Genomic DNA, 22,990 nt, shown 5'->3' on the forward strand with positions numbered 1-22,990 from the left:
GCCAGGCGCCGACTTAGTCACGCTACTTCACTGCTTTAGAGACACGTCATCGGGGTCAGAGACACTGAGGCAAGATGGCCACCGCCTACGAGACGTACAGCCTGTGAGTAGCGCATCCCGCCACGACAGAGCGTTCGCCACGAGACGCTGTCACCGTGCGTGCCACTGCGCCAGAAGCGCCCGGGAAAGATGCGGGGTCGTCGCGCGCCGCACTGTGCCACAGGCTTGCGGCTCGCGCGCTTCGCCCGCCGTTCGGCGGGCCGGGCGACTGCCGTGTCGGTAGCTAGTAACTAACTGTCTGCTAGCAAGGAAGTGCGCCGCCGCCAGAGAGCAATTCTAGTCATTCATTAATTATATCAATAATAACTGCGGTACGAGTCAGTAGTTGTTTAGTTCGTGTTGTTCTCCGCAAACAAAGTTAATAAAGTCAGGAAACGCTGTGTTAAAACCGCGGCTTAGTTCCGCCTGTCGGGTTGACGAGGTGTTTCTGCGCCGCGCGTTACCAACGAATTCTCTTTGGTTAATTACTTTATAAAACGTCGACATGTTTCGTGTTAACACTACTGTTAGCCGAGCGTTCAAGTTGGATTTAGTCAGTTAGTTCATTTGTAACTAAATTTAAAAAAATGACATCAACATGTCATTTCTATACCTACCTGCGCAAAAGTGTTAGGCCGCCCTGTACACACACACACACACACACGTAAAGGTATATTTTCTATGTCTTCAGGTAATACTTGGTTTTGGTGTGTTTTGCTGTTGCCTATCAGTAAATGTGGCACATAGGATATGTGAGATTATTAATATTATACAAGATCGTGTGGTTCGTTCACCATGAACCACTCAGAAACAATCAGAACTTCCTGGAGAATTATCAAAAATGTTTTTAAGATTATTAAAAAAAACTTTTTATTGTGTTGTGATGTGGCAGTGAAATGGGCACTGCTTCTCACATTGATTGTACTTGTCTTCACTCTGTTTCACCTGTCTGCCTTCCTCTTGGCCGTGTGGCTAATGGAGCAACAAAGGTTTCATAAACAGCCCTAACAGGATGTGTGTGGGCTTTGAGCCATTACTAGCTCATAGTTTTTAAAAGCTCTTGCTTTCATAGACATAGAGTGCCGGGTTCTTCCGTATGGGCCTCTTCAAAGGGGAACAACGTGATTTTGAAAGAACTTTGTATTAATGTTGCCAATGTTTTTTGTATGTCTCTGGAATCTTGAAAATGCTGACTGACTACTAATCTCCTCCTAACCCTGAAAATATGCCAGTTTTCTTGGGTAGTGTTCATTCTGCATGAAGGTGTGTGGTTTCCCAACTGTGATGGCCGTCAGGGAGCAGAGACCTTTAACAGGAGCCACACGGCCCTCTGCAAGGCCCATCGGGTGCCGAGTGAGCCCAATGTTCTGAGCACACGGTGTTGCTGGACTGTCGTCGGGACACGAACCCACACCGTACAAACAGTAGAAGCCAACGGCAGGGCCTACAGCCCCTGGGGTTAGATCTGTCATCAGTTTACCTTGATGATTCATCTCTCTTCAGCTGAAGGCTTTGTCCACAGCAGGTTACGTTTGCTTAATACAAAGCAAGATGTGTAACAAGATTTGGAGGAGATGTTTCGGTAGTTTCTTTGTCATGAGGGAGGAGATGAGTCTTTGCAAAGCAGTGGAAGGTCAAATAACCATTAACATAAGTGGTGTTGATTGGAACTGCATTCAGCAGCTTAGGGGCAAGAAGAGTGCGTGAGTGACCCTTCCTCATGTGCCTGCAAGTACTGAAAGAAGGCAGGCATAGGTCTGGAGGATAAGGAAGGATGATGGAGACAGTGAGACTTATGTGTTTGCTGCTCACTTGGCTGAGTTCTGCCAGACTCCTGGACCTCAGGCACTTGGTAAAGAATATGTTGGGAAATGGTAGGTAATGCGGTGAAAGTCCTTTTGTGCAGAGCTTTAGACCTCTAATCTTGTATAACAGGCTGTATTGCAGTCTGGGCAGGTCTCAACTCCCAGCTCAAAGGCACAGCAGGGTATATAGTTTTTTTTGAGCACTGTATTAGCCTCAGGGGGTGCGGTGGTGCAGCGGGTTTGGCCTGTGCCTGCTCTCTGGTAGGTCTGGGGTTTGAGTCCCGCTTGGGGTGCCTTGCGATGGACTGGCGCCCCGTCCTGGGTGCGTCTCCCTCCCCCTCCAGCCCTGCACCCTCTGTTGCCGGGTTAGGCTCCTGCTCGCCACGACCCCGCTTGGGACAAGCGGCTTCAGTGTGTGTGTGTGTGTGTGTGTGTGTGTGTGTGTGTGTGTGTGTGTGTATTAGCCTCAGTGTACATGGCTACAGATCTTCAGGCAGCAACATTACTTCACTGGCCCACTTTCTGTAAGAACCAGACCCCATTTTTAATGTGCCAGGTTTTGTTTGCGCAGAAACACCTTCTAACATCTTTTCAAGAGGAGCTGGGACTTTGTTGCGGATTTATTAGGAAGGACTCTTTGCTTTAACCTACACAGTTTAGCGTATTATAGCATATAATAAAGTTCCTATAAAATAACATATCTAAACTTTGTTTTTTGGATGAATGTGCCGTTTGCTGAAGGAACACCAAGTCGTGTGTATTCCCAAGGAATGGTGCAGATGAATTAGCTCTAGAGAACTGACTGAAATATTCAAGATACACTGTCTGGTGTCACTGTGTTGGTCCACATGTTTACCCATGAAGCTTTGCATGCAGTTTGGTTGCTCTGAGTTGTCCACATTTGTACAAGTGGACATTTTTGCTGCAGTGTTTTAGGTTAAGCACCTCACTGAAGGGTGTAACAAAGCTGTTTCCATGTTATGCCACCTACAGTTGTGTGTAAGTGAAGGCTCCCACCTCGTTCCCCTGACATTGCTGTAAAATTGGAACAGTGACATGACATTATTGTCATGCTACTGTTGGTACTGTGTTATACAGCTGTTTCAGTCCTTGTGGTCGATTTTGTTCTGGCTTCTGCCATTATCTGTGAATGGCCTCTTTATTTAGGAAGAGACACACTGGAGAGCCCCTGTTTGAGAGCTTTGTGTGCTGGAAGTTAATATGGGTAATTGTGTTGATGAATTACAATAAAACTTTTACATTTGCATTGGAGACCGTTTGTTAAATGGAGCTTAGAATTTCAGTTTATACTGAAAAGGACCATGGAAAGTATAGTAACAGGTCTCCTGGATCCTAAATGTTTCCTTTTGTTCTCGTGATGTTGTTTTACCCATGCTAAGAATGCTCTGAATTTAGTTTCCAAGGTGATGTAAATGCTGAGTTTTAGTGACCAATTCCTGTTGTGTACTATATGTTTTATTTGACTGTGCAGAATTTCTTCAACACTTTCCCAGTGTTCTGGTTCTGTGCATTCATTGTCCCATGCTTCTTGTTCTTCCCAAGGCACACTACGCCTGAGAAGTTCTACATTGAGGCGTGTGATGATGGCACCAATGATGTCCTGGCCATTGATAGAGTGTCCACTGAGATGACCCTCTCAGGTAAGAGCAGGTGGTAACTGTATTGTCTCATTTATGATGTTAAGGAAAAGGTTACTTTGCTCTCCTCTGTTCACCATTCCATCATAATTTGGTAGAAGGTTAAGTTGAAGACCATATCCTAGGTGATGTAAAAATGTAAACTTATTTCCTTTTCTGCTGTTATGTGATCACCACTTTAACTACCTGTTACCCTGTGCTTCTGGGTGCAGCCGCTATATTCCCTTCCAGAGGAGTCTCATTGTCTCAGTGAGCTATGCTAAGTTAGTTGTTTTCTTATTAAAAGAGTTACTACTGTCTCTCAGCCACAGGGTTTAAGTGGGTTTTAAGAGAGCTGGAACACCCTCATACGCACAGGTCTTCTGCAGTAGGTGCCTTATGTAGGAAGTCCATACATTGTAGGATTTTCTGAAGATGCTGTGCTTTCAACTGGCAGCCACTCTTGTGCAGCTCGCTTCTTTTAATGGGTTTGCACTGTGCCTCTGTTTTTTGCTGATTAATGTAACTTTATTGCTTATTTCTGCAAATTTGTTTTATGATGTGCAGAAAGTAGGAATGTGGAAAGTTGGAATTAATTTTTTATGAGGATCTAAGGGCCCGAAGAGGCTCTAAGGGCTGAAAGGTGATACAAGCTGTCGGTGCTTTTGCTGAAATGGAAAGATGTCCACTTGTCCAGTGCAGGAAAACAATACAGCTTTGTTACACAACACTGTATGTGCTCTGGCCTGACTACCAGGCTGCATTATTTTAAAGCGGAGTTCTACTATTAAATTCACGTGGTGGTAATTTGATATTAACAAGCTCACAGAGATGAATACAGCCGAATCTGAACATAGTTCAGAAAAAACATGGACCAGTTGCAGAAGATAGGTGCTTCTCTGCTTAGACATCTAAAGTAAAGCAAAAGACAAGTGGTGACACTTATCAGTTCTCTCTTAAGTGTCTGTGTAGTATGTTTTTCTTGGGATATGTCAAAGACTTTCTGGTGAAGGAAATCATTTTGGTTTGGACTTCCTTTACAACAGTGGGATAGTCAGTCCTTTAACATTTTGCTTTTACGTTTAGAATTTTTTTGCTGGCTGGCTGTTGATGAAAATATCAAAAGACCCAAGACCAAATAAATGAGAAATTTGATACCAGTAACAGGACACCAAGTGTAATGTGCTCTAGAGCAGCACCTTTGCTCAGTTGCACAGATTCATTTGTTCTAACTCTTGTGCTCTCTAAGGATGGTAAATGTCAGCAGTGACTCTTGTGGTAAGATGCTAGCTTTTGGAACTTGGTATACTTGTGATGTAACTGATTGACATAGACTTTGTGACCTCTCACAGTCAGTTTAACAGAAGCACAAAGATGTTTTTGAGGCAACAAACTTTAGGCACGTGATAGATGTTGGTTGTGGGAGAGAGTCTCTTATTCAGAGCAAGCTCCGGTCCGTTTGTTTCACAGCATAACAGGATATCTCAGCCCAAACTGGGATGTTTACACTTGATTTAGATACTTAAAGCAGAGTACAGACATTCATGGATAAATTTATAAACTGCTTTTCTCTCTGTGGCTGCCTGGCAGCCTAGGAGTTTAGGCCCTAGCTGGTGAAATCTTGACAAAATTGAACTGTTTGTGTGTGTGTTCTCTGTTCAGTAAAACTGTCAGAGTTCAAGTAGTGATTTCACTTTAAGTAGTGTAGAACAGGATGGCCGTATTGAAGCTGAAAGAGAAAATAAACAATACGGTAATAATGAGTTTTTAATCAGTAAAAGTTTTATAATGGTGGGGTTACCCCATAATAACATTCACTAATGTTGATCATGTTAAATGGGGAATTTTTTTTCCCTTTTGTCTTGTCATTCTTTAAAAAAAAATATGGCTTTGCTTCTTTGAATGGTCCAGCCCTGTGGCAGTCAGTGGTGTTCAGTGTATTACATTCTGTCCACAGGGAAGAAGGACATCCCTCCAGCAGCTGTCACCAGGCCCATCTGTGGAATCATGGGAACTATCCGTCTGGTGGCAGGTGAATGCATATTCCCCCAACAATGTATCTGTACAGGACAGAGCTTTAGTTAAAGACACAGATAACTAAGAAACCAAGTCAGCACCTCTCTGCATCAAATATTCTGCTCACATTGTGGTTCATGAGTATGAATGATATACGATATGTAGCTTCTCAGCAGAAGACATATCTCAGAGGGTGTAAAATGGAGCATCATTGCACTCAGTAGCAGGTCCACTGTCCTAAAACAGCTGTTCACCATAATATACTACTGAGGTAGATAAAAACAGTTGGTGAATTAATGTTGGAATCTGGAGAATATAGATCAGTAAGCTAAATATAACTACACCCTTGGGCTTGTATCCTTTTTATAAAAACACAAAATCATGCAGGTATTAGGAGTTCTGGTGGGTCTGAGATGCTGCTTGCATCTTTGCTCGTGGGTTCCTTGGATCTGAATCTGTAACTTTCCAGTCATGTTCTTAACCATTACGCCACCTCCTCTGTCCCATGTTCCTCTACCTTAATTCAAACAGTTTAAGTTGCAAGTATTATACTTGATCTTTATCTTGAGCGTAGTAAGTTCAAGTCCCAAGAAGGCTCTGCTACTCATAACAAAAATTATAACTGCAGACCTGAATTAGATCTATCCTCTTTCAGGCGTGTACCTGGTCGTCATCACTAAGAAGAAGAAAGTGGGCATTCTTTTCGGGCACAATGTATGGAAGGCGATTGACTTTGACATCATCTCCTACAAGAAGACCATGCTGCATTTGACTGATGACCAGGTGGTTTTAGTTTCCCCCCCATAGTCATAATTGTGTGTGGAACAGAAATGTCCCTGTTTACCATTTCTGTTACTCTTCAAATGAATTGCTGAGGGTAATATATACAACCATTGTTGTAAGAAACACCTCACTGCCATTGGCAGGGAAGCATAATGCTCTCTCCCTATCTGCTGAGTAGTCTTTCTACATTATTAATCAAAATTTGCATTTTCGAAATGCTTTGAAGAGAGAATTTCTCGGTGATAAGATGATAGGAATGTCACTCAGGATCAGTGGGTCTTACCTGTGGTCTGTGGGCAGTGGGTGAAGTAACAGCACAACATGTCTCTGCATCCAAGTCTCTCTCTCTCTGTTGGTGTAATGCACTCATTGTATTTCTGTCTGAGATGAACGTTGCTTTGGAGAAAAGTGTCCGCTAAACAAGTAAATGTAAACAGCACAGTAAGACAATGCACGGTGGGATAAACAGTCATTGTGGAATCAAGTAAAGGGATCTGTGTTTATTTGGTGTTTGATGGAAGGAAATGTTATGTTAATCTCTAATTTAAAATGAACACTGATGTAAGGAATTTTCCTTAATTTTTCGTATTTTTAAAGATTTAAACTGTAATACTTGATAGCATGAAACACATCTAAAATTCACATCAGAGGCAAAAATGACCAGTTGTAGGTCTGATACACCCATTAAGGAAAAATAATATTACTCAATAATAGGAAAACAATCTACTTTTGCTACTGTTGTTTTTTGCAGATGCAAGACAATAAGACATTCCTGTCCATGATTAACAACGTGCTGACCACAGATGGTTTCTACTTCGCCACTGACTATGACTTGACGCACACGCTGCAACGACTTGCCAACACCAGTCCAGATTTTCAGGACATGAGCCTGTTGGAGCGGGTGAGTGGGTGTGGTTCGGCCTGGAGCGGCAAGGGGAGGGAGCCAGGGCAGAGCGAAATAGTGACAAGGGTTCAAATGAAGTGCCAGCATAATCCAGGCTAGCATATGTTCCTTTTCCCTTGATATCATCCAGAGTGTTACTTGGTGATCAAATGAGATTTGTCACATGTGATGATGCTGTTGGTGACTGATACTTTGCGTGAACTTTGGTAAGTATGTTACCTACGTGACTGGCATCCTCTCTGACAAGTCAGTTTCTTTAGAATGGACACACCTGGTGTCTGATTGGTGCCTCTTTTTCCTCGCTCTTTATAGGCAGACCAGAGGTTTGTCTGGAATGGAAATCTCCTTAGAGATCTCATTGCACAGCCTGAGGTACAGACAAAAGTTTTTTTTTTTTTTTTTTTTTTTTTTTTTTATTTTAATTTTAAAAAAAGGGCAATTTCTTTTCCTGAAAACGAAAAATATATATTAATCATGAATTCTGACTCTAATGAACTCTTTCCACAGCTTCACAAATTTGCATTTCCAGTTATTCATGGGTGTATCCTTTTTGTATAATTTTTTGTGAACCTTAAATACCTGCTCCACCTACTCAGCATTGATGCACCTGGGTTAAATTTCATAATTTCATCATTTCTGCATAAACCTACTTTCAACCAGTGTGTCATGATGAGCTGATGGCATAGCTTAGGTTCGAACTATGCAGCTATGAACCTTCAAAGGGCTGAGCCACTGCACTTGATAAACCAGCTCTTTGTTGTTCTTAAGTTGAACAAAACAATGTGGGCAGGTTCAGTCATCATTACAAAGTTCTGTTGCATTGTCTTTTGGGTATCCATACCTACCATTGTGCAAGATCCACCTACTGTTGCGGTTCAGATCTATCAGTTACTGGATGGCAACCATAAGAGCTGCATTCACTCTGTTACAAAGTAATGCGTTATGACCTTTAGGGTGAAAGGGAAACCACTGAGTCAGGTGTGGACAAGCAAGCTTGACACAGATCAAGTCCCAGGAGAGACCTTGCTGTAGAGTGTGTGTGTGTGTGTGTGTGTGTGTGTGTGTGTGTGTGTGTGTGTGTGTGTGTGTATATTTGTTTGATGAGGACACCTTAACTCCTTCCATCTCAGTCATTGTGATGAAATCCTGCTGCATTAATGGAAAGACCTTTGACTGGACTCTTATCTCTCGGAGGAGCTGTTTCCGTGCAGGGGTACGTTACTATGTGCGAGGTAAGTCCAAATCTCCGTCCCATTGCCACAGCACCCCCCCGCTGCCTTTTCATGTTTCTCACTGACCACAGTGAACAAGCTAAAAGGAGTACTAACTGGGTTGACCTGTCTTTTATATCTTGCTTATAATATCTACATGAATCCCTCAAGATTCCCTCAGCTGCAGTAGATGAATAAAATGGGAGTTATATCAAGACCAGAGGGCCTTTGGTTTGAATGAACCTTAATTATATTTTCCCAGCAAATCATATCTCAACTTATCTCCCCCTCTCACCCAGAACTGATGATTCTCTGTCCACATTTAAAAAGAGTCTCAAAACTCACCTTTTCCAGACTCACTTTGCCCATGATCTAAGTTCGTGTAAAGTGTAAATGTTCATGCGCTATAAGTTTAAGATCATGCCTGGTTAAACCTTTACACAGCCGTTACTCCTGTAATGTCACATAAATGTTTACATGCATCTCCAAAAAAAATTGCTAGGAAGGTGATCAGGAATCATGGATATTGATAGTTTTATGCAGCTACTTGTGTGATGAACATCGCTTCATATGGTGGAAAGAAACAAATTAAGTGCACTTAATTACATGTCTGCATCTAAGTGTTTGTTTCTGCTAATGTAATGCACACATTGTATTTTCTATGAGATGTATGTTGCTTTGGAGAAAAGCATCTGTTAAATGAGTAAATGTAAATGTAAACTTTCTTTGTGTTCTTGTTTCAGAATGTACCAGTAATGGGTAAACATGCATATCTCTGATGGCCTCTGTGTCTGGTCTTTTCTCAGGTATAGACTCAGAGGGACATGCTGCTAACTTTGTTGAAACGGAACAGATTATTCAGTACAATGGGTGGAAGGCATCCTTTGTGCAGGTATTTTGAAAATGGAGTATTTGAAATTTTATTTGTTGAATTGAAATCAGTCTTAAAAAGAGGCCGTGTCTCTTGTTTCATCGTAGACTCGCGGGTCTATGCCCTTCTTCTGGTCACAAAGGCCCAACCTGAAGTACAAGCCAAAGCCACAGATCAGTAAATCCACCAATCATGTGAGGTTTACCACAGTTCTCACAGCATCCCAAACAACCACTTAAGGTGTTTCTCAGTACTTATTGGTCTACTGTATTTCTTCTGTAGATGGATGGCTTCCAGAGGCATTTTGACTCCCAAAATATCCTGTATGGAAAACAAGTCGTATTAAACTTGGTATGTATTGATTTTTCAGAGCACTCATAGGGTTGTATTGTATTATATAAATAAAATATTGTGTGTGTGATTGCTTCTCAAGTGTTTTTTGTGTGCCACTTATGCTAGGTTAACCAGAAGGGCTCAGAGAAACCCTTGGAAGAAGCCTTTGCTAAGCTGGCAGCCAGCCTTGGTAATGGTATGGTCAAGTAAGTAACCAACTCTGTCTTCTCAGTACCCCTGTATTGGACAGTTGAAATGAATGAACTTCTAGTTGACACTGGTAACAGATAAATCACACTGGTACTGTTACCAAACAAGAAAACCAGGTGTTTCTGATGGAATGACATGTGCACCTTTGTCCCCCACAGGTATGTAGCCTTTGATTTCCATAAGGAGTGCAGCCGCATGAGATGGGACCGTCTCCAGATACTAGTGGATTCCGTGTCAGAGATGCAAGATGAATATGGGTAGATACTCATTTGCAGCATGTGACCATGTGAAGGATGTATAGAGCAGTAACATAAGAATTATTCCTTTCTGTACAACCACTTCATACATCCGGTCACATGACCTGGTCTTTCAGCTACTTCCTGGTAGACTCAGACGGGAAGGTGCTGCTACAACAAGATGGCACATTTCGCAGTAACTGCATGGACTGCTTGGACCGGACCAATGTCATCCAGAGCCTGCTGGCCCGTCGTTCCCTGCAATCCCAGTTACAGGTTTGCATCTACATCCCATCATGACGTATGCCTTTCCCAAATGTCATTCGTGTTTCTCAGATATGTACAGCTTGATCACTTATCTTAGTACATACTGTATATTAGGGGCTATAGTTTCACACTCTGCACAGTCAGGTAGATTCCAGTCTTTATGCTCAGATTGTTTAGCAGAGGTATGAAATAAATGGTTTTAAAAACAATTTCCTGATTACTGTTGCCTGACTTTTACACCAAGGTTGTCTGCTATTCAACAGTTTTTTATATTATTAAATATATATTAAAAAAGCAAAACTTTCCAGTTTATTGGCAAGCTAGGTCAGCTTCCAACCATTGTGTTTCAGCCTACCTCCTATAAAGGTCTGCTTCATTCCCAGCAGCCTTTCTCCTTCATCCTCGCTAACTCATATATTGTGTAGTATCTGCATGCTATGTACCTTGTGATAAATATAGTGAAACCACAATCATGGGTACTGCACTGCCACTTGTGTCACAATATGTGTGCTTGTATATAGTGAATGCATGTACAGTCACCTAGGGAAATTCCTGGAGCATTTACTCTTCTTGGCTAGTAAAGTGATTTTAACTCTGGCACCTTCACTGCTTTATGTCCACAGAGGCTTGGGGTCCTACATGTGGGTCAGCGTATTGAGGAGCAAGCTGAATTTGAAAAAATCTACAAAAACGGTGAGCCCCTCCACTCCCAAAGTTCCTCTTTTAAGGTGTTATGGGGTCACATTATCTGCTGAAGATGACAGCCCTTTCCAGCCTTCTCACTAACATGGGTACCTCTCTCACTCACACTCTCGCCAGCATGGGCTGACAACGCCAATGCTTGTGCCAAGCAGTATGCAGGGACTGGCGCTCTAAAGACTGATTTCACCAGGTAATAGAGTAAATGCTGGTTGGTCCTCCTTCCATAGCAAGCTGAGTCTCATAGATTAAGGACTAAAGCAAAAAAGATGACTATTCACTAAAGGTTTAAATAACTTGCTGAAAGAGAACAGGCCATCTTCTCCCATCATGCTGCATGCTTGCTATTGAATATATGTAATAACTTAATTCAGTAGTGGCCTAATTTTTTGTGACAGTTTAAAGCACTCCTTCAAGGGGAATCTTTTGTCAGATTTCACCTTTCTCCAGGACAGGGAAAAGGACCCAGTGGGGGCTGGTGATGGATGGGTGGAACTCGCTGATCCGATACTACAAGAACAATTTCTCTGATGGCTTCAGACAGGTAAACCACCTTTTCGTCTAGCAATTTCTGTCTTGGTCAAAGCTTATGAATGTTGATGGCCAGGAGCACCATACTAGCAGGCAGATGGCATGGGAGTACAGCTATAGAAGTATGCTTGAAAAGACCATTTCATACAAGGTCACACAGTCACCGGAAGACTATAGTGTGCACTTACATTTATATTTATTTACTTAGCAGATGCTGTTCTCCAAAGTGAGATACGGCTCTGTTAACAAACATGCATTACACAACAAAGAGCTTTAGAAATAGAAGCACGATTAAGAAATCAGTTTCTCTTACCACAGTTTTTGTTGGTGCATATTACTTGCGTATAGCTGACAGTCAGGAAATATGAAGACATTCGACACATGGTGTAATGTAAATTCATCGAGCTGTTTAGAAGATCAGGAGAAGTGGGTCTAAAGAAGGTGTTTTGAGACTAAGAGACAAGGCAGGAGACAAGAAATGCAGTCGCCCGTTGCTGTGGGCTTTTATTTGCCGTTAGACAGGGGAGAAGGAAGGAGATGGGAAAGGGGGACCAGGGAACAGGTAGGGAGAGGTTTTGTGCTGGTCAGGGGTGCTGGGAGAGTCGGGTCGGTCAGGACGCAGGTGTCGTCTCGGATTGGGTTCGGATTCACCTTGTTCTCCTCCTTGGTCTCTTCTCTCTACTGCTGGGCACCGGGGAAGAAATAGGGAGTGAAATCAGCCCCAGCTGTGGCTGCTTTGCCCCTGTCTCCACCCCCTCCCCGGGCAGCCTTGGCGTTCTACAGAGACCCTTACTAAATGCTGCAAGGGGACTCTTGTCAGTTCTGAGGAAGAGAAGGGAGTTCATTCCACCACATTGGTGCCAAAACAGAGAATCTGAGGACTTTATATATTGGGACTAGCAGGGGGGGGGCAAAAAGTGGAGTCCTGCTGAGGTGTAGGGAATGATTAGGTCCTGTAGGTATAGTGGTTCAGATCCTTCAAACAACTTATGGGATGTAACCAGAATCTTGAACATAAAACTGACAGCTACAAGAAGGCTATGTGAGAACACTTTGGGGATTGAGCACAAATCATGGCATGGCAATTTGGAGTGGCTTAATGGCAGAGGCCATTAAGAGAAGTGAGAGTTGCAGTAGATGGGAAGGGATATCACCTTGGCCTGTACCAGGGACTGCATAGAGTGGTGTATGATATGGGCAGATCCTGCATATGTTACATAGGCAGTATCAGCAGGATTGCTTTTTGGCTTCATTGTGCTGGAAGAAGCAGAGACTTCAATTCATTGTTATTCTTAGGCTGTCGTTCAATGAAATGGATGAGGTTAGTTATTCATACAATTTGACAGAGTTCTTGACAGGTGGATAGACCTGCTGGGAGATGGGTGATTTCAGTCTTGGAAAGCTTAAGGTGTAGATGATCAGTGATCCATATAGAGTTGTCAGGAAGGCATGCTGCATACAAGAGGGTACATCTTCATCGGTTGGGAGGAAGAGAGGAAGAGCTGAGTGTCGTCAGCATAGTACTGATGGCAGTAGATGGTGAAGAGTAAAGGGTCCACTACTGACCCCTGCAGAATGCCAGCTCAGAGAGCCTGAGGCAAAGGCAGGCCAAACCACCTGGTGGGATCTATCTGATATGTAAGACTCAAGCCTTTTCAGTGATGATCCTTTCATCCCATGCTGTACTAGAGAAGAAAGAAGGATCTGGAGGTAGATGGTGTCGGATACTGCAGAGATTGAGGGGAATGAGGACAGAGGAAAGGGATGCACCTCTTGCTGACTGAAGATCTTCTGTACAGTTAGTCTGAAGTGGCTTGTAGTTCCTATTGAATTTAGGATTGTGGTCATCTCTGGTGTCTCATGGAGCTGCTGAGCATTAAGCCAATTTCTTTGTGTACTGCTTTCTAGGACTCCATTGATCTTTTCCTTGGGAACTATGCTGTGGAGGAGGAGGAAGGATCTACACCACTCCGTGTGCAGAAAGACTGGAAGTTCCTCACAGTGAGTAGAGGAGAGGGTGACCCGCAGGTTGGACTTGACCTGATTGACCTGTTCAGTTTTTTTGTGCAGAAATGATTTACTAGGATACTATTTTTGAATGTGCTTCTCTTAACATGTAGTTTTCTCTTCCCCAGTTACCCATAATTATGTTGGTTGCGTTCTCTATGTGCATCATTTGCCTTCTTATGGCTGGTAAGTGAATTCATTATTATTATTATTACTACTACTTAAAAATACCTTTGTAAATGCTGCCATGGTAAGATTGTGGGTTCCCTATAAAAAATGGGTGCAAGCCTTCTGTAAGTGAAGTCTTTCTACTGATTGTGAGAAGTAATAGCGCTGGTTAAGTCTGTGCTTGAGTTTCTGGGCTTTTTCTACAGGAGCCCTATTGCCCAAAGCATTAGTTTTAATGTACCCCTCCCTTCTTCAGGTGACACGTGGACAGAGACTTTGGCCTACGTGCTCTTCTGGGGCACGGCTAGTGCATGTACAGCCACAGTTATCCTCTTTAACGGGCATGACTTTGTGGACGCACCCAAGCTTGTGCAGAAGGAGAAGATGGACTGAACGTGTGCGTGTGGAAAGCGGCTCGGCTCAGCAGGCTCCTCCTATTCCTCCTACTCTTCCTCCTCCCATTTTCACCAGGCCTGGAGCCTGTACTGACCTGCTTTCCACACCTTCTGTGCACCACCATTTCTGTTCCAAGCCTTGGATCTCTTGTTAATCGTCAAGCAAAAGTCACTGACCTCTTTCTTTTCCTCTCACAACTGGTAGATCACTTTTTACTCTATCCGGTGTTCCTACTCACCTGCTTCTTCCAAAGCAGTTTTTGACTCAGCATGGAGCTCTGCGCTAGAAGTTTCCAAATGTCATCCACTCTGTCCCATTTCAAAGGTTACTGGAATGTTACCTCCATGTTTCCACATCACTGTTGCCATGTTACCTCACTGTTTCTGAAATATTACCTCAGTTCTGCTGTTTTCGTACATCACCGTTTCTTCAGGAAGTCGGAGGGCAACGCTAGTGAGCAGTTGGCTTCATCCATATCCAAATGCCTCCAGTCTTTTATGTTTTATGTTCTGGTTAGGACTTTGTGGAATTTCTAGCTGGGTTAATTTTTCTGGATATGTTTTAAATGGAACACTTTTACACTACAGTAGATGTCCCACAAAGAGCGAATGACACTGGAAAACCAAATTCCTTACACTTTTTTTTTTTTTTTTTGGGTGCAGTTGAGGATTTACCATATTGATCTCTTTACTGCTTACTTTCTAGCTGAGGCATCCATTGAGTCTTGGCTGGCTCTTAATTGACAAATGAATTACTGATTTAGGAATGCATGTAAATGACAATTTTGCCTGTTTTTCGCTCCCTGTTGAATGAAATAAGCCTTATCGCATAAGATCAAAATGGTGACATTTAGAAGCCTGAAGACATAAAAGAGAAGAAAGACCACCAGACTACATGCTCTGATTTCAACCATGCTGCACTTTCATTGCTTGCTGGCTTCTTGAGTCACAGGTTAGTCTGGGCACAGCTGTAGTAAACTCTGTAAAAACAAGTGGTGCTGCATACATAGCTTTCAGGATCAGATTAGGTTCCAAACTAGGATCAGTGCACTGTAATCAGCATTTAACTGAGCATATTTCCAGAATGTTCCCCCAGAAAATAGCAAGGCTTAGCAGGTTGAGTTGGATGTTGGTTACCCGGTTTCCATGACATGTTGCAGTGAAGTTATGGTTGGAGTTCTTGGAAACCGCAGCTCCCCTGAAACATCATAGTTTAAATGCAGAGGTGAAAAATTCAGCTTTTTAGATCACTGATAGACCTATACACCTTATCACATGTATGTTGTAGATAAAAATGATGAGGTGGCATAATTTGGCAGGATTAGTTGCGTGTGTTTAAATGTGCTTCCTGCTGTACCCACTTAGCCTTAGGTCAGTTTTGTGTCTTTGGTGGTGGGAAGTGGGGGGGATTCTCACAGCTCACTCATTGTCATGTCTTACTTATTTTTCTGTATTTTGTGGTGGGTTCCGGCGTAATTACTGAATGTCAGATTAAGTATGCCTTTGTTTTGTTCTACACCATTGTTTGACTAAATTAGTGGTCCAAACTGTAAATCTGTACATAGCTAGAAAGGCAGGCGCGCACACACACATACATACACACACAAGTGGCATGTGCTTCAGTCTTAACTATAGAACCTTAATTGCTTATTTAGGGGGCTCCAACATTTTAACCCCTGCTGTACGCAGTTGCATTTGTACTGTTAGTATTACATTTTTATATTTGGCATTGGGGTTTAGAATGATGTAATTAATTTGAGGAATGTTTGGAGAAAAATGACAATATCAGATTTTTAGCTGGACTCCTGTGCTTGTGAGCAAAACCTGAATGATCCTTGACCAACTCAAGCTTGCCTCTTTGCAGCCTCTATGTATAAATTTCTTGTAAAATGTACATTTTAAGACTATGTATAATATATATATAGACCTTGTAATTATGTACTGTACATCTTATTGGGATTTGTATCTAGAATACTTAAAATGTCAAGGACATAAAATGTTAAATATAATGGTACCTGGTCCACCTTATTTTTATAGGTTATGTTTCATTAATGTTAAGGGGTTATGGAAGTAATTCAGACAAAATGTACTGTTAATTTTGACAGTATTCCTGAGTACAGTAGCTGAGTAGGTCTGGCACTAGCTGTAGCTGTTCATGTTATGGGTAAATTCTCATGCACAGAATAGTTTTATTTTTCCATGTCTCAGTTCTCTGCATTTTTTATTTAATCATTTAATTTGTAATTTGTTTTGGTTTTTATTAACTTATCCTGTTTAATTTCAAACCCTGTATTTTCCTTTCTCTTGTCAAACTTTACAATAAACGTTTGTGAGATCAGTGTGTTCTCCAGCTATGTTATCTTTAATATTTGGCAGTGAATTCCGACCAGGGACTCGACTTTCTAATTGTTGGTCCAACAAAAGGCGCTCGATTCAGGGATTGTTTCACCCTCTGTATGCTGAGCCCAGCTGTAGCATATGGTGTATGACTTCCCAAATGCACCAGTGTCTGTTGGTGTTCTTGTAGAAAACCAAACAACTGATGCATTCCGTAATACAAAAAGTGGTTTAAAGAAAAAATGTGATGTTAAGAACCATTAATACACAGTAAATCATGTTTGCAGTACAATTAATGTTGCTTTTCTCACTAAGCTTTACAAGGAATGTGACCTTCCACAAATTCATCTAAAGTCCATTAGCTCTTTTTTTAATTTATAAAAAGGATTATGAAAAAATTTAGATTCATGAAGGTGAAATATTGAGGCTGCAGCTCTGCAGCTGTATTCAATGCCTATGTCTACATCCTACGATTGCTAACTATGATATGTTATCACTTATGATTGATAACCATGTGTTTCAAAACATTCAAATTTAATTCCTCAAAATCTTTTGTTGGCAGCAAGTCTTTTAATGGTTAGAACTGTCACCTTGTAAACCCTATGCAAGGTACTTACCCTGAATTACTACAGTAAAAAATTTACAGCTGTATGAGTGGGTAAATAATAAATCTAAGTAGCTTATTATACTTACCTAATAAAAATGTCATTGATATTAATGAATAAGTCTGTTTTATTGAGCTTTTTGTAAAAACCAATGAGTGAAAAGGGACAGTTTGCAAGGCAGTTAAAATGCCACCAGTAAAAAAAAAACTTGTGGATTTCACCAGTGAAAAGCTGTGACAGAGGATCGACATGCCATTACGGATTAGTCCAGATACTCCAACAAACAAGGGTCGCACAAGAGCCTATTTCCTAACACCTTTAGAAACATTCTAGTTCTGCACTTTCCGCACAATGGTATTAACTGCAGAAAAAAGAACAAGTACTGTGGCATGGTGGCACAGTGAATAGTGCTGCTGTCTCACAGGGCCTGGGTGGTGCAAGAGGATGTGGGTTCGATCCCTGCTCGTTCTGTGTGGAGTTTGCATGTTCTCCTTGTGTCTGCGTGGGTTTCCTGTGGGTGCTCTGGTTTCCTACCAAAGACATGCTGTTCAGGTAATATTTTCCCTCCATTTTCATGTCAGTTGGGAGTTTTTTATTCTTTCCTCCAGGGCCAGTAAGCCTACTGTAGCGCGCTGCGGTCCGGGTTTGGATGGGTCGAAGAAGGACGCACGGACATTGTTCATTACGAATGTTTACTGGAACACCTCCACACAAGGAAAATAATGCTCTCGGTCTGAGGACCATTTTCCTCAAGGCCCTTTTTTTTTTCTCCGGATCAGAATGGATTACCAGCCCATCAGAGGTGTCTGACTCCACACACTGTCCAACTCAACAGGTAAAAATTTCTCCATTCATCATTTCCGATGATTAAAATCTTTATTCAATAAATAAATCCTAAAAACTGTCATGCCAATGACAGGATAGCAACTTTCAACATCTGGGCAGTGTCGGTGAAGGACTCACCCTGCTGGTTCCTCAGAGAGGTAAACCGTCTCTTATGTTTCAAGTCCTTCACCTTGTTAAAAAAAGTAGGGGGTACACTTCTCATTCTCCTCTATCTCCTTAACTCTGCCACCAAACAGAAAGGCTTTGGCCTGCTGCTCATGCAGCTGCTTCAAAGTAGCCTTTATCTCCATGGCCCTATCAGAATCCAAGGTCCTTCTGTTATTGTGGCAAGAACAAATCCTCTAGAGTTCCACCTCAAGTGAGCTGATATCCTGATGTTGCAAAGTGGCATGTTGGGTACAATAGTTGATGGTGAGGGTCTTGGCCTTTGCCCTGACCCCTTCCCACCAATCACCCACCGAGGGATAAAAATCCACGGAATCCTGCCACAATGAAAAATTCTTGTAAAAAAAGGTCTCTATACTCCTTTTCTTTGAGAATTTCCATATTCATCTTCCAGTAGCCATGGTCAATATGGTCCATGGGCCACTGGGCAGTGAAGAGGACCTTAAAAGTAACAGAGGGCGATGCTAAAATGTAATCTAAACGACTACAGGCGCCATGGCTGTTGTGCCAGGTGATGCCCAGATCGGTGGGGTTACACACACACACACATTTTCAGAACCACTTGTCCCATACGGGGTCGCGGGGAACTGGAGCCAACCTGATAACACAGGGCATAAGGGGAAGGGACACCCCCAGGACAGGACACCAGTCCGTCGCAAGGCACCCCAAGCGGGACTCAAACCCCAGATCCACCGGAGAGCAAGGCTGTGGTCCAACCCACTGCGCCACCGCACCCCCATCAGTGGGGTTACATTTTCTAAAACTGTTAGTAAGGTTAAAACCGCTAATAAAACTTTTAAAATGTTTAATACTAGGATCATCCTTGCCCTCAAGAAAGATTTTAAAAGTCTCCTCCTATTATTTGATGTCTATCTGTCACAGAGTGAGGGACCAGCTCATCAAACAGAGCAATTCGGGACTTGACCTCCACCGGAGAGTAGACGCACAGAACGAGTATGTGCTGACTTCTCCATGTAACCTCCACTCCTAACATCCAGTCAGCATGAAAAATAAAAGACCTTACCTTCTCAAAGGCGTGGTCCCCAAAACGTATTCCCCCGCCTGTAGAGTGGATGCCACCTACGCTCCAGTTGGATTCACCCTTCCAATAATTCTTGAGAGGAGAGTCACATCCTGCTGGTCCTGGAATTGGACTTCCTGCAAAAAGCACAGGTTGAAGGCATAGGACTCAAACTGCTTAAACAAAGCAGTTCTCTTAACTTTCTTTTTAAGCCTCCGGACATTAAGGGTTAAAATTTTTAAATCAGCCATTGAGGTATGTTATTAAAAAATAAAACAGTAAAATAACACTAAAACAAGACTAAAAACCGGCCATTGTTTAATCCATTGAAACCTCCTCCCCAGAGGACACTGCCCCGGCTGCCCCACTAGAGTCCCCCTCTGGCAGATATGCTTCCAAGTTTGGTGTCGCCCGTCCTCACTCATTGACACGTCAACGGGGATCTCCGCAAGGCCCACAGAGTATCCATCTCCTCCGGGAAGGAGGGTCGCTCTCGGCCTTCTGCTGAAAGCCCCCTCAGATAAAAAAAAGGCTCCCTTCCAGACTTTGGTTGGAATCTCCTTTTTATCTCTTCCTGATATCTGCCAGGGTAGAGGCAGAGCTTGCTCCCAGGAGCTCTTCGGCCTCACCAAGGGCCTCTCCAGCCCCTGCTGCCATTTCCGTTACCGTCTCCACCACACCGTTTTCCATCTCCTTTAAGATTAATACCCGAAGACCCTCTTCAACAGATATCCCGGTTCCAGACAGGACATCTGCGTAAGAGGGCCTATACTGCGGGCAGAGACAGGCCAGATGGTCTTCACTACTGCAGATATTGCAGCGGCAGGGGCCGTTGCACTCCCTGGCGAAATGGCCGGTCTCCAGGCAGTTCCTGCATTTCATATTCTTGCAGGCTTCTGCTATGTGCCCCTGACCCTGGCAGAACCTACAGAAGGTACGCTGCTGAGGATAAAAGAGGAAAGCCTTGTTATTATAGATATATTAAAATACGCTGGGGGATGATGCAGTCCATCAGGGAGGCACAAGGTTGGGACACAGGCGTGCCTGAAACTGCCTGCACTTGTTCCATATCCCAAACTCATCCTGGATATCCCCGTGACTCAGCAAGAGGTTGACGTGGTGCTGGAGAAGTGCATAGACATCTTCAGCAGGGACAAAGGGGTTGAAGATGTGGACAGTAATTATTCTTCTATCCATCCACCAAAGATGCTCAATTTTGTATTGCTTCAACTGCAGCCCCTTCTCCTTCTTAGAGATTTCTATCACTTTCTGATAGGTTTCATTGGTGAGAGCGGTGACGTCAACGAACCGCTGGGGTCCATTCTTTTTAACGCAAACCACTTGTCCAGCAGCCAAGCCCAACTTCCTGAATATGACTTCTCTGATGAAGCCAGGACGATCAGGAAAGTCCTCCGCTGCCTCCATGTTTCGCCACCTGAAACGAGTGGTATGCTTCATCCTTAGACCAAAGCCACTGGTGGACTGCTCCTCATCTTCCAAGGATCCTCTTGGGGCAGCAGAGCTCCTCTTCTCGAGCCTGGCCACTTCTTCTGCATGTGAGACCGTCGTTGCCTCCACCCCCGCAGTCATCGTCTCCACCGCAATCTTTAAGTTGGCCGCTGCCGCCACCTCCACCAGTGGTCCTCCTCCAGCCGGCGTTGGCGCTGCGGCTGCCTCAAGAGGAGGCTCCGATGTACCTGACAATGCTTGTTCCTGCGGGGAGCTCTTCTGACTGGGTGACCCCTCAGGGAAAGCAGCACTAGCAGCTGCTTCCCTGGAGGAGATGGCGTCACCTGCCCCCCCAGCGGATGTCTTCATCCTCGCTGCCTTCTCTGCCAAGGCCGTCGTCCCTATTTTCTTTGAGGTCATCGTCATCTTCATTATTGCTGCTCCCAGTGTCATCCTCCTCGCCAATGTCTGAAATGCCTTCATCCCCCAGGTGCTAAAAAGCCCTTTAAAGGGCTGTGGGGAAAAAAAAAAAACTCTCTTTGGTGCCCTCTGGTGGTGTAACTTTGGTTCTGCACTTGATCTTAGCCGAAAGGCCGAGAAGCGATACTGTGAAAGGCGGCCCATCAGAGCACGACCCCCTCATGTGTCTGCGCTGTCAGCATCCCGAAGAGGCCCTGTCTCTTCAACGGGTGCAAGGTGCGGCCTGTCTGCCTAGGGAGGTGGGGCAACTTCTCTCTCTCTCTCTTGCCGTGGAGCTCTTTAGTAAAAGGTGAAAGATTTGCGCGTCTTCAAGAGAAAGCCGAGTCGCCCAAGGGCCTCACCGCTGCTCACTTTGGGTTGAGCGGGTCCTCCGGGATGCAGTGTGGTGAGGTGCGGTCACGTCAAGTCCCCTGCCTGACCTCTTCTTTCCTTCATCTGTGCCATCTGTGTCCATCCATCCATCCATCATGCCATAATGTCACTTCAGTCTTCCAAATCTGCTTTTAGGGACCGAAGCATGGAGGGTACCAGGCACTGTTCCTGGAGGCACTGCGATACTGGGCTAATGTGTGGAGCGGCCGGAGCGAGCTCAGCATCTCCTTCCCCGTTCCAAAAATCAGTTTAATACGCGGTCTCCCAATGGGGGATGTATCAGATATTAAAGTGAGAAGAACAGGTTTTTTTTTTTTTTTTTATACAGATCAAAATGGATTACCAGCCCACCAGTGGTGTCTGGGTCCACACACTGTCCAACTGTCCCCAGACCCACCAGAGAGCAGGACCCGGCGAAACCTGCTGTGCCACTGCACTCCCGTGATACAAATACATATACAGAACTGAAAAAATGAACAAACACAGACACAGCACACGAATCTACACTACACTAAACGTAAATAAATACATAAATAACAATGACCATAAATAAATTAATACAAACACACCACACACGTAGTCATTTACAAGTGACTAATTGAAAGTGAAATAAATGGCATAAATTATAAAAAACAAAAAAATGTGCAATTAAATAAAGTGTGTTAAAAAGAATTAAAAACCCTACGCATGAATGAAAAGCAAATATAAGTGCTAGTGCTCTCTTCTGGCAGTCAAATGGATTAGTGAAGAAGCTGATACAAACAGTGAATCAGGTGATGCAGAACGCTAAAGATGGTAGGAGTGATTTTTGTGAAGGCCTTCTTGTGCAATACCCCTAAAGTGTACACACACACTTGCTGAAACCACTTGTCCCAAGCAAGGTGGAGCCTAACTCAGCAACACAGGGCATAAGGGACACACCCAGGATGGGACATCAGTCCATCAGTCCATCACAAGGCACCCCCAGCAAGGTTCGAACCCTAGACCCACCAGAGAGCAGGACCTGGACAAACCTGCTGCGCCACCACACCCCCTACACCCCTTGAGTGTAGCCTTTCTCAATCACAGTTCCTTATTAGCCGGAGATCAAGAAGAAATTTGTCCATCAACAAGAACTTGTTGAGAACAAAAAAAGGAGTAGAAGAAGAGAATATACAACAAACAACAGAAGAAAAAACAAAATTTCTACTTTGACAGAGGTATATGTGACTAAAGAGTGGACACTGTGAGACTCAAAGATAAGTGCAACATAATGGACACAAACAGGGACTGTACTAGAAGAAGCGCTGCCAAGATCATAGAACATAGACATGTTTTGAGGCAAAATCATCGAGACACCAAAGGACCAATTACAGCCAACCAAAACACAGACACGAGTGACACAGATGTCATGGAGAAGACCGAAACACCCCAGGGAAGCACATCTCAAACAGAAACACAAACAGTCAGGAGGTCCACAGGCTAAGGGAAAGCTCCCAAAACACTCATCATGATGCGTTAAAGAGCCAAGGGACACAAGTACTTGAGAAATACAAAATTCTCATGACAATAAAAGTTCTTGTAGATAGTTTGAATCTTTAATGGATGTTTGGGATGTCTGACA

The 22,990-nt window shown here is 43.4% G+C and overlaps 1 protein-coding gene and 1 non-coding gene across 2 annotated transcripts; one reads left to right on the forward strand and one right to left on the reverse strand.

Moving 5' to 3' along the window:
- The first annotated feature begins 23 nt into the window (after positions 1 to 23).
- On the forward strand, positions 24 to 16,450 carry LOC108942513 (phosphatidylinositide phosphatase SAC1-B). The gene is made up of 20 exons (XM_018765920.2): positions 24 to 103; positions 3,408 to 3,505; positions 5,439 to 5,513; positions 6,153 to 6,280; positions 7,032 to 7,181; positions 7,497 to 7,556; positions 7,692 to 7,725; positions 8,315 to 8,416; positions 9,202 to 9,287; positions 9,374 to 9,460; positions 9,549 to 9,617; positions 9,726 to 9,805; positions 9,968 to 10,066; positions 10,183 to 10,321; positions 10,936 to 11,005; positions 11,132 to 11,204; positions 11,462 to 11,555; positions 13,451 to 13,543; positions 13,678 to 13,735; positions 13,974 to 16,450. The coding sequence occupies exons 1-20, from the start codon at positions 75 to 77 to the stop codon at positions 14,108 to 14,110; spliced, it is 1,761 nt and encodes a 586-aa protein (XP_018621436.1). The 5' UTR covers positions 24 to 74; the 3' UTR covers positions 14,111 to 16,450.
- A 5,089-nt stretch (positions 16,451 to 21,539) lies between these two features.
- LOC114909422 (U2 spliceosomal RNA) lies at positions 21,540 to 21,727 on the reverse strand. Its single transcript, XR_003797292.1, has one exon. It is a non-coding gene; the product is annotated as a U2 spliceosomal RNA (small nuclear RNA).
- Positions 21,728 to 22,990: the final 1,263 nt, after the last annotated feature.

This window comes from Scleropages formosus, chromosome 23, assembly GCF_900964775.1.
Source record: "Scleropages formosus chromosome 23, fSclFor1.1, whole genome shotgun sequence".
Taxonomy (NCBI): domain Eukaryota; kingdom Metazoa; phylum Chordata; class Actinopteri; order Osteoglossiformes; family Osteoglossidae; genus Scleropages; species Scleropages formosus.